This window comes from Eutrigla gurnardus (assembly GCF_963514095.1).
Source record: "Eutrigla gurnardus genome assembly, chromosome: 13".
Taxonomy (NCBI): domain Eukaryota; kingdom Metazoa; phylum Chordata; class Actinopteri; order Perciformes; family Triglidae; genus Eutrigla; species Eutrigla gurnardus.
The window spans coordinates 6991831-7004331 of NC_139936.1; the positions used below are offsets into that span (position 1 = coordinate 6991831).

A 12501-nucleotide genomic window follows, 5' to 3' on the forward strand; every position below is an offset into this window, starting at 1 on the left:
CCTCATTGGTTACGTATATTCCAGCGAGCAGGAAGTGTGATGTGGCTTTGACTCAAAACAAAAATGGTAAGTTTGTTTTCATTGATCAAGTGCTTCTCCCCGTTTACAGTGTATTAAAACATAGCATATAATGCTAATTCTACGTCGAATATGTGTTGGAAAAACACTGCGACAAACAACTAATGCTAACATTCGGTGTAAAGCAGGACGTATATGCAATGCTAAACTAGCTCGCTAGCATTGGCTAGCTAAGAGGTGCTAAAAGTTTAGCCTATATATCTATCACATTTCTGTGGTTAAATATAATTATAATCGATTTGTACGTTGCCACGTACGTAGCGGTCGTGTGTCAACGCAAGTCGTTTGCTAATCAATGCGAATGTATTGCAAATTAATGAGTACGAAGAATCGCAGTGTTTTGAGGTGTGTGCCACGTCGCTGCACCGGAGTTCACTGAGCGTGTGTGAATCTGTGGCTCGCAACGTATTACATACACTGGCATTACAAGGTTGTTAATGCTTGTTATCTTTGCATCAGCGGGAACTTTTTAAACGCAGGACTGTACGTAACTTGATTAATACCCGAACACGTATTTTACTGAAATCTTACGGAAAAGCAGACAATTAATTAAGATTTAATTCTTCACCAAACATGTAATGTAAGCTAGGACGGTTGGTTACCTGCATCACAACATACACAATTATTAATACCTAAATGAATATTGTGGTAATATTATAGTACTAATTCCCCTGTGACATAAGTGTAGTTTGTGCTGTAACCAAAGACCAAACAAAATATTTTAATTCCCATGCCTTTTTTTTAATGTTTTTTAAAAAGCCTCATTCTGTCAAATGATCCTGGAATACATGCCTGTCCCCGGTTGGAATATATAATTTAAGAGGAAATTCCTGGATTTCGCTTCTTTTTCTTGGGTCTCTGTTTTTCCACATGGCAGTATGAGATTTATATTTTTCTTAAAACACAATACCATTTCGGCAGGTGGCTGATCTTGTGAATTAGTAGGATAATTTTCACTGCCTGTCTGTGGAAAAAACACATTATCTGTCCCTCAATCTGGCGTTGTCTTTGTCAATCATGCGACTCTAACTGGGACAGAATGAACAACACTCCTTGTGATAATAATAAGCATACCATCAGTATTACAGAAAAGTAAAGTCAGTATCTCTTATGTATGACGTATTGCTGGCAAGCTGCACTAACTCATGTCTACTCTGTACTAAATATGTCATTATATTTCCTCTTGCAGTCGGCCATTTTCAACTTCCAGTCACTGTTAACGGTGATTCTCCTCCTGATCTGTACCTGTGCCTACATCAGAGCGCTGGCTCCCAGCCTGCTAGACAAGAACAAGACCGGGTATGATCAGATTCTCAACAATGAAGCTGCCATTGAAGTCTTCCCTAATAATAACCTGTCGTTGTCACCTTGAATAGGACACTATGTTATATGAAACTGCATAACCAGATCATTGGAGTGTTACTAATACTCTCATCATCTAAGTCTAAGCCTCAGGTTGGAATAAGTACGTTGTAACATTATGGCTCCTATAATGTGAGTGCTATACAATCTACTTAGTCCTTTGAGTTCCTGTCAGCTTTTTCAGTTTCAACAGTTGATTCCAAGTAATTCACTTCTGTATTTCACCAACAAGACTCAGAGAGTGTAGCATCTGAGTTGAGTGTAAGGCCCTACAATTTTAATGAGTCATCCCTCTCTAACTCACTGAGAGGCCAATAAAGTAGCAGAAGGCCTTAATGGTCATCATCAGTGGATCATTATTATTCTTGGATGTACAAACTCTGTAATCCACTTCTAATATGCCTGGCACGGCCCGGGAACAGCGAGACACACTCTCACACACTTGCTTACACACATTCCTCTCTAACACACAGCACTGAGGCAGGGAGGGACGTCCTCCTCAGGAGACTGAGAGTGCCAGATGGGATGATTTAATAGCTGTACCTCCTGGTTGTTGACTAAGGCATGATTGTCATTTGTATTGATTTGGTGCCACACATAATGCAAATAATGATTGTGTGGTAGGGGTACGCTTGAATCTGAGGAGAAGAATGTATGTTTAGTATAGATAAATAATTTGTACATAAAAAAAAAAGATTTCCCCGAATTGTACTAAATGTAACTTTAAAACCAGGGCTGTCAATAAATAAAAAATCACAATGGGATGCTGACACCATCTGGTCAGTCTGAACGTTGAAAGAATGTGGAAAAACACACACTCTCACAGGACCACAAACACATCAGAAAAGGGAAGACCCCCCCTCTCTTCCAGTGTGTACACCCCTTACATTGCAATGGCCATCTGATGGCAGCCTGGGTTTTGCAGGAAGTTGTAAAGTTGTGACAGTAGTCTTGAGTTACTCTAACTACCACCTTGCCTTATCAACATGGAACACATCAGAACAGAGTCCTTTTTTGGCAATTGTTCCTGCTTGTAATTTTCAAATTATTTTGTCTTTTAGGATTCTAGGAATTTTCTGGAAGTGTGCCAGAATAGGTAAGCTTATGTTTGGCCCTTATTTTATTTATTTTTTTACATCACATCATGCTTTTCCCATAATATCAATGACATGTTGCTAAATGATGTAGCCCTGAACCTTACGTTGTTTATTTTCTCCAGGTGAGAGGAAGAGTCCCTGGGTGGCTTGTTGCTGTGTCGTCATGGCTTTTAGTATCCTGTTTCTACAGTAGCGGTCCAAAGAAACCCACAAATGGAAAGATTGGGGAAATGAACAGACAACAAGGCATGGACAGTACAATCCTAGAAGCACAACAGGACCTCCAGTGGTTGTCCCCTAGATAATGTAAAAACAGAGACCTGTCGCCACTCACGGAGAGAAAATGTGTTGGGGGGGGTGGGTGGGGGAGGATCCCTGTGCAGACCTTCAAGTCTGTCCTTGTGTTTGCTTATGTGTGGAATGTTTACTTCCGGACGTATGTTTGTAGGAGGCCAATGCTTTCTGTTTTTTCTGCCGTTTATTTTAAAAGATGGAAGTCACATTCTTGTTGGGATCAAAACAACACATTGTTTGTCAAAACGTTTCAAACTTTTTTTTTTTTTCCCCCTTCCCCCCCTTTGTCACAATTGCATCAACCAGTTTGAAAAAGGACCTTCACACATGTTCGTAACGGTTATGCAATTCACATGGAGGCTTATGTTTGTTGTTTCTAGGAATGGTGATCATATCCTACCGCAAACAAAATGATGGAATAGCTCTCCAGGTGGCTAATTGTGTGCCTCCAAGAGCTACTGATGTTTTTAAAGTCTGTCAGTTTGCCGCTATTTATTAAAGAACCTTTTTCGGACATCTGGTTTGATGAGGCTGATTTTGTCATTATTTTGCTGTTGACACCAGTTTGTCTGCCGTGATAATGCAACACTGCAAGATGAAGTCTCGTTTATAATAACTCCAAACATGCCATATACATGATGTTTACTCTAAATGTTGGACAAATGTTTCTAGCTCAAGAGGAAACTTTACTATTGCTGTATTAGGTCATATTGGCAGTGTAGCCCTCATGGAGTGACATGGACGGTGGAGAGTTTGCGATAACCTCTTCCATACCCTTTCACTCAGCACTCTTCTTCACGGGGCTGTCAGCTGATTGTACCACACAGCTTGACGTGGCTAGATATCGGTGTAGTATTTAGTTCAGGATGTGTGGTAGTGTACGCTGCTTTGGAGTTGAAAGCAGGGCCAACATTCAGACCTTTGATGTATTGGAGGTGTAATTGCTGTATTGCATGACAACTGTTTGGATGACTGGCGGCATGATTCCAGATAGTGAGACATTATTCCACATTTAACACAATTGCTCCTATAAAAGAATCGTGTCAGCTTTTAAATTTGGAACATGACGTCTGTGGCAAATCTGACATTAAAGGAAATACTGCGATTACATCATGGAGTTTGTCATGAGTAATTGAAAGAAATATCATAGGGGTTAACACGAAGCCATAGTGGGTAAACAATCCTACGCATGTTTCCCTTTTCAGTGTACAGTTTTAAATAAAGGAGGAGACTTGTTGACGCCCTCACCTTTTGATACCCTGATCACTGATGAGAGTCCATATCCCCACACGCCCCCTCACAACCCCTTGTTAGGGAACGCCGATCCCTGATTGGTGCGCATCCGTTTTGGCACTCCCGCGCCGAGATAAAGCATCAAGTGAAGGCTGCCGGTAAAGTCGGGATTATCAGGCAGTGACACAGATACAGGAGACACTGAGGAGCAGGAAGCTCTCAGTCATCTGCTTCTATTTTGGGAAGCAGAGATACTGGAGGGACATCAGTGAACCGGGCTAATGTATTGGGTGATGATGAAAGGAAAGCGATATGGAAGCAGTCGTTGCTCCAGCTAATGTAAACAAGAGTTCCATTTTCATTATTCACACAAAAACATGAAAACAATCTGGATGCGTTTGTAGTGGAAGAATAATCCTACAAAATAAGACAGTAAATGGTTGGAAACTGCTGACGGGGCCGAGCTGTAAGGCGTTTTGAGGACAAAGTCAAACTCTTTTACTGTTTGATTTTATATTGTTATTGTTAATCTGCTGTAAGATGTGAGAACAGTTTCAGTGACACAGAATATCTGGCAGTGACCAGAGACCCAACGCCTAAAACAACATCTGAGCTGTTTCTAAAGTGACTTGATGCATGTCCTGATTTCTGGGTTTGACTTGGCTGATCGGAATCAGATGGGTTGCCAAATGACTAACAACACAAGACAATAGATCCTTTTCTTTTCGGTGTGTCATCATTACCCTCATCCTCTATGGTTTTGTTTCTGGGTCCGTTGGGTTTTGAAATGGTGTTTGACGATGAAAAAGTGTCAAATAAGTATTCATTTTCCTACTGTTTAATTTGTGATTATTTCAATTCAATAAAAAATGTAAAACACTTGAGACTTTATATTTCCATGTGACGTTTTTTGCTAACACATGAGTAAATTAGTGTTCCATCCACCAGAACTGTATTCTTGACATGCGTGAAGGGTTTGAAATAACACGTAGACCTCCACTTAGGAAAATAACATTTCCAGACAATATAATTAACCAGTTAGCTGAATTAATACAATATGAAATACTTGGCATTTGTTCAAAGCTCTCGTGAAATGCACAACAATTATCCAATGCAATGCTTCACAGCATTTATTGCTGCTGCTAATTTCCCGTCCGTAGAAGGACTTTAATGGGGGGGAAAGCAAGTACAAATAATGTAAAACCAAAATGTGGGCTTTTTTTTCTCTCAGTGATAGAAGGAACAGACAGCTGCTGCTTTGTTACCTCACTTCTCTGTGAATTTTAAAACTCAAACCATTTGTCATCATACATTCTCACAGGGATTGTCTCCCTCGAAAGTCTGGAAGCTGCTCAGTCAAGTCTCCCCAAGTAAACAATGGTTGATGATGCACATGCAGACACATAATAATACATATATGCTATATGCTTAAATATTGGCTCCCCATTCAAGGCCTGTGATGGTTGCACCATGTTGCAGAGAACTCGAGGAGCCTGGCCACGTAAACATGATGGCCTTTGCAAATGCAACGTATCCTGTTCTGGTTTTCCAGGAACTGACAGTGAGAGTGACCTTATTGGCCTTTTGTCCAATATTTTTATTGTGCGATTGTATAACATCTGGTCATTTAGTCTCTGATGAACAGGCCTGCAACCATGAGGTAACACAGTGAGAACATCATTGACAGCATAAATATCTTGGCTGCATGAAAAGTCAATCTCTGATTTGTCTAAATGTGTACAGTTCTACTTTTTTTTTACTTAAATTTCAGGTGAACTGTCAAACACAAGTTTTCAAGCCAATGGACTATTACTTCCAACCGATGGAAGCAGCAAACCATGAACTCTCTCACCTTTTATTTTGAAGGGATTAAAGGACAAGGAAAAAAATGTGACAGCATAAAGTGGCTTGAAATTTAGACATCTAATCCAAAACACCTCATCTAGTGCAGAATGATATTTCATGCGTCATTAATTGACATGAATAATTACAGCTAATATCAGCCGTGTCACATGTGATTGATGCAGATAGTCAGGAGCCACTGATTGGTACAATACTGAGCTCATTCAGTTTATTTGTTCATGCAGTGATGATGGAAAATGATTCGTAGATGAGCGATAAGGGCATTACATCAAATGCTCCTGATTTTCCTCCACCAGAACATTTGTAATGTTCGTTGTGCAGCTCTATGCTGTAAGATGTAATAATATCCACAATAACTCATATCTAAATGGATTTATGCCGTATACATCATCATCTGTTCAGCTCCGACATTTCTTGACATTTTTCTAATAGTCCCTTTCCTCCTTTGATCAGGCAGGAGTGTTTCATGCAGTGGTTTTGAGAACTTCAAAGGCAATCAGGCTTATAAAGTCTCTACCATCTCCTGCTGAGCAGAGCTTAGTGTCCAAACAGACCTTGACCCTTTAAATGATCAGTGGAGCCTGTTTGAATTACTACACTTTCTCATTGTTGGAGGGAATGAAAGATAGAGAGATAGTGAGATAAAATACATGGAGAAAGTGGATTAGTCCTAAATGTACCCCTGGCACAGACCCCATCGTTTGAGCTTAGTTATTTATTCATTTAAAGCATGTTGCTTCGTAGTTTACTGATATCAAGAAGGACAAGTCCTCTCTTGTTGCTGCTCCTGGTTTCAGCCACAACCCTAAACTCCTCTTTAGACACAGGGGATTATTAAAGCCACTGTATGAAAGTATTAAAAATGCTTGACATCACATTCATGCTGTAAAGCCTTTGTTCTCTCCTCACTTCCTCATTAGGAAAGTGCAACCTTTGTTTTCAGCCTTTTGAGGGAACAAACGACAAGAATAGCGATGCCAGCTGAAAGACACCAATATCCTCCGTGTAGGGCAAGTCTGGGTCGGCGAGCCTGATAACAATGTGTGTGTTTGTAATGGATACTTGATAGTTCAACGTGTACACTGTACATTAGCGTATAAGGTCTCACCCCGAGACCCGGGCCTTCGGGGTCACTCTAACTCCTTCCACATGTAATCTTTTACCAGATATTTTATGGTAACAAGAGAAAATTTTAAACTTGGTCATGGCAGACAGCTCCCTGTGGCCACAGAAACTGGGGCACTGCATGTCTCCTTTGAAGGTGGCATTTGCAGTTTGCTCAGAGGACGTCCCTCCACGCTCATTAGTCCAAGGCAGGAGTTGTCTCTGTTCCACAAAGCTGCGGAGATGAATGCAGTTACTGTGATCTGAATTAATGATGACCCTGAGTGTAAAAAAAATGTCCACGCTTTGAAATTTGACTTCGTAACTTAAATGAAACAAAGCTTTATAGTCCTGATGTGAACATTTGGCCTCAGATGTTCAAGCGTACTCCGGCTATCAAATGGCATCAATATTACCTCAATCACTGTCACTAAAGCCACATTGTGTTTGTACAGGTTCTTGTCTGCGGACGCAGCAATCTTCACAATTTGGCTTTAGTCATTTTTTTAATCTTATTTGCATCATCTGAAGTGATGCGTGCAATTTTGCAAACCTAACCTTCGGAATTAGTATTGTACTTATTACCAGGATGAACTGAAGAAAAAAAATGAACATCATTAAATCATCAACCAAACTACGGTATTCTTAATTGCGTTGACGTTTGTTATGGAAGAATTCTTCATGTTAACATCCATGTGTGAGTCTGCAGTGGAGTGTCTCTGACGAACAGAGGTTTTAAGTTCCTCTATCACTTCCAGGAAGACCGGGGACTGTTTCCACTTTGGCAGCTCAGATGGCCGCCCGGTTCCAGCAGGCGGGTTTCCAGACATGAGCTGCGACTGCACTTCTCTCCTTCATCTCCGAACTGCCAGAGAACCGTGCAGTCGATAGCAACACATACAGTAACAGCTTCTGATGGTACAGCTCAGTGACGCCAATAGTGAGCATGTTGAGATCCTGTTGCAGAACTGGAGCTCTCATACTCCAATGTACAGACACTACACACACACACACACACACACACACACACACTGTATACAGACTACTGTAGGTGGTTTTTCAAGGCAAAAGGTAAGTGTCTCCCTCGGTCCGCTCCTACTTGAAATGACTCGTAGTGTTTCATCTGTTTTACAGGTCTCCATAAAAGCCGAGGCAGTACAGTACTACAGTTGGTGCCGGACTAATGCAAAGTGTACTCCAGCCAGTTCAACATCACCAGGCGCGTCCTGGCACAATAACACATATGACAACAGCGCTACTAACAGAGCTGTGGCGAGGTACATCTGGCCAATGCAAACATGCCGATGAGCTTGAAATCATTAGTTTGAGAATTGTGTCAGATGCCCATCTCAGAGGCACACTCATGGGTGTAACCTCAAAAACAACGTGATTTATTGCTTATATCAGAGAGCTCCCACGGGGATTTAGAGACTAAACGTCTTCAAAAGAAAACTTTAACAGAAAAGAATTGTTTCTAATTAGACTACAAGTGTATCCATTGATTTTATTTATTGGACCTCCATTTTTTGGCACATTAGTTCAATTGGCATTAGATGCTCTTTTTGAATGATGGAAACAGCAGTGATGCAACAAAACAGTGATGCCGTACGGGGCCACAAACGCACCATTTTCACACTGCTGATCACAAGACATGGTGCAATGCAATGAAAATAACACGCCTCTCTGTTGAGTAACAGCCTTGCTTTGCTGTTTGTTTTCTGTGGAAGAATGTGCAGCGGGTGATACAAGGCCACATTGTAAAATCCGAAGTTTAAGAGGGCAACGTTATCCATCTCTCTCACTACCTGGGCTCCTTATGCAGAGTTGTTGTATCTGGAAATGTCTGTTGGAGGACACCCAAGAGGTGTTATTAGGTTAAGATGAGCCCAATGGCTGGATCTATAGGGAGGCAGGCGATGATGACTCTCTGACTCACCGACTGCGAGTCATTAGCGCTAGAAAGCAGATGGAAATTAAATATCGCAATACTTTGACAACATTCTCTGCTCAACTTAACATTAATGAAGGAGTGAAATAAAAGGAGAGCTTCAGGTTTAAGTGGGGGGGGGGGGGGGGGATGTATTAGCATGAAAACAGGGGACATAAATTTCCTGTAACATACTGGCTGTGATTTTTATACATTCAGATATTCCAGAAAAGAAAGGCAATGTGCCACTTGGACACCGTATTCTGTACCTTACTCATACTGTTTCTCTCAGAAATTAAAATGGATTACTCTTACTGTATTATTGCTTCCAGTTGTTTTTCCAACAGTTGTTCAATCATCAGTGAGACAAAAGCATCTTTCATACTACAAGGATGATAGAATCCTATGCAGATTCTAGACCAGATATCCTCTAATCTCTGCACACAAAGGGGTTTCCAAATATCACTCACACGCTGACAACAGTATTTCCTCAAACTGTTTATCTATGCGGGACAAATTATCCACAAAAGCAATCTTGTCAACACGTTTCTGTCAGGTCACACAAGCAAGAGGATGAGTTATCAACCAAAACGTAAACTCTATTTATTTGTTATTTATTTTCTCCCTGACAATGCAGAATGAGCTCTCTTCACTTCCCCCTAAACAAACCCCCGCGACTGGACAGAAGAGAAGAATCAAATACGGGCGGAGATCACAGCAGCGACGCTGAGCTAAAAACCAAACGTGTCAACAGACGCCACCACGCTCTCCGTTTGCACGGTGTTGAAACATGCTCAGATGGAGGACGATGGCAGGGAAATGAAGCTGTGATGTGCAGCTGCACGAAATAAGAAGTGGTTTATAAAGGGAATAATGGAGGCAGTTGATAGGGTCAAAGCGACACTTGACACACATTTGTGTCCGGGGTGTGAATAAGTGGCTTGTGTCGATAATCCAATGTTGAGAATGCATGCAGTCTTAAATCCTTGTGCAAACAAAGCGAGATAATGGCTCTGAAAAAAACACTGGAGAGGAAAAAAAAGAAAACTTCACAAAGGCTTTCTGTGTTGCACTTATAAGGAGACACTAGTGAAGACTGAAATAACACTTAGATCCAAGCTGTCATGGACATTACGTGGCGCCACAAGATAAGCGAGACAATTGTAGGGTGTCCAACGTTACTGTGGGACCACAGATAAATCAAGTCTTTGGAGACGTTATGATCCAATACAACGTCAGTCCTTCTGATAGGGTACTTAGTCCAACACGTTAGTCCAGCTCCAAACTATTAACAACTTATTTTCCTTCTATAATTCCAGTTGCTCTGTTGAATCTCCCAACCATCTGCCCATGGGTGAGACTGGTTTGACATGTAGTGATGAAAAAGGTTCAAATGGACCGTGGAGGAACGTTTCTAACAACCTCCACGGATTCTCAACATTTTGTTACTTCCAGATAGGACGTGAGTTGACAGATCTTTCGTCAGTTGTTATTGAGGAGTATCACTCGGCTAATACGGTAAGTGCTCAGCTGAGGAGAAAAAATATTTTTTGCCCAGATGAGACAAGTTTTTCAGATGTGGGAACTGAGAGTGCTACAATGGCTCCTCTGTCCCCTCCTGGTCTCTCAGACATGAGTCAGGCTGCGAGAGGGAGATGATGTCTCGTAGTAACAGGCGTCCGGCCTCTCTGCTGTGATGCCACAACAGCAACAGCAAAAGTGCAAATATGTGTTTCCACGTTAGTCACACATATATAAATATATATAGACATATATACACACACACAACACCTCTCATCTCTAGTTGTAGATAGAAACTCTGCTGTCGTCGAGAATAAAGCACCAAAATGCTAAAAGATCGACCACGTCGTGATCCACCAACTCCCAATGTAACTTCTTGGACTTAACTTGAAAAGCAAAGTTTGAGAAACATGACGACTCTTCGTATTGTCATTTGTCTTTCATGGAAATGTTGACAGCTTGAAACAAACAGAGCCACATGCAGATGTTTAATCACTCTCTTAACTGAAACGCCTTACACTCACGATGAAAAATGAAAATGATCCCGTATGATTTACAGAGAGCTCAGGAAATAGTTGGTCTTCAACTCAAACACTTGCAGGGCGGTGATGGTTCCCTGACTTTGAAATGTGTCCTTTAGTTACTGAAGTTGTGAGAATGTTTATGTAAAGTTTCACAATTCAGTTTGTCATTTACATATAAAGGACTTCATCTTTAAAAGAGTGACTTTAACCAATAGCAGGCATCCGTTACAGTATTTAGATGAGCGGTAATTGTGCAACAGGATTAAAGACATTTGTAGCACACACACACACACACACACACACACACACACACACACACACACCACACACACCTTTGTTCTGTGATCTGACGTGTGCATCAAGGGATGGTAACAAGTTCCATATGTGGTCACTTCCTCCCTCCACTGCCCTAACATGAGGGGGCAGTATTAACAGGACTACAGGATCCATTGATTTACCCTCCAAAGGAGGAAGAAAGACACACACAGAGAGATTTACAAGCTTCCTGGCACAATAACTTTCTTTGACACTGAGATGTGCATGAAACAGCAGAACTGGAAGCATTTCGCTTCCCATCATAGATCATCGCTCATTGGCATTTGGCCGATTCCAAATGGAGTCTGTAAAACTAACTGAGCATAGCAGAGATACCCAGCAAAACTATGATTAATGCAGGATCTGGGGAGTATTTTGCATAGTTGTGGATCAACTTGTTCCTGGCAGCACAGTGCTTGTTTCAGAATCAGTTAAGCTCCCACAAGCCAGATATTGTCTAAAGACAGCATATCAAATAAAGGAATAAATACTCCTTACAAAAGATTTGAAACAACAGGCTCTAATAGCACATTAGTGGTGTCATGTGGCTCAGCAGTGATACGTTAATTTGTCATGAATGTGATACTTTGATGTTTGAGAGAAATATGTTCCCCAGGTATCATGTTATCAGATTTAGATTGATCCATTAATAACGAACTGCATACACGACGCTGGAGTACAAACATGGACCCGTGGAGTTTAGGCACTAGAAGAATATTACAAAACAGTCAGCTGCTCTGATAGACACGTCTTATTGTCTTGGCTTTGTGTTGTTTAGAGTTGTTGGTAAATAACTTGTGTAAATGATCCTTGGATGCCATGTGAGCACAACACACTGCGGGTCTTCCATGTGAGTCGCCAACATCTGCCAGCAAAATGAATGCATTGTTTGCTGCTTACATTGCTGATAAATAAATATGTGCAACACTACCACAATCCATTTGGCCATTTGGAACTAATTAAAGGCAACATGTAAACAGTTCTTGTAATCTGGGAGCCTCTGACGGGTGATTTATTGTTACTAATAAAATCACAGCATCACATTAAACAGGCGGGGATGAGCCAATGATACGTAGATAACAGTAATTTAAAATTAATAGCAATATTCAGTTTCTCTTGGATGCATACACAGGGTGATGTGAAGAATGGACATAAATTAGATGACTGACACATTCTTAAAAAT

General features: G+C 41.1%; 1 protein-coding gene across 1 annotated transcript; it reads left to right on the top strand.

Moving 5' to 3' along the window:
* The first annotated feature begins 7 nt into the window (after window positions 1–7).
* Window positions 8–3351, top strand: tmem167a (transmembrane protein 167A). The gene is made up of 4 exons (XM_084024735.1): window positions 8–66; window positions 1268–1377; window positions 2502–2536; window positions 2660–3351. The coding sequence occupies exons 1-4, from the start codon at window positions 64–66 to the stop codon at window positions 2728–2730; spliced, it is 219 nt and encodes a 72-aa protein (XP_083880861.1). The 5' UTR covers window positions 8–63; the 3' UTR covers window positions 2731–3351.
* The last annotated feature ends 9150 nt before the right edge of the window (window positions 3352–12501 follow it).

Bases quoted from the DNA above. Each gene is read 5' to 3' on its own strand.
- tmem167a (XM_084024735.1), top strand. The intron at 1,378-2,501 runs GTATGATCAGAT...TTTGTCTTTTAG, and splicing joins CTAGACAAGAACAAGACCGG to GATTCTAGGAATTTTCTGGA. The intron at 2,537-2,659 runs GTAAGCTTATGT...TATTTTCTCCAG, and splicing joins CTGGAAGTGTGCCAGAATAG to GTGAGAGGAAGAGTCCCTGG.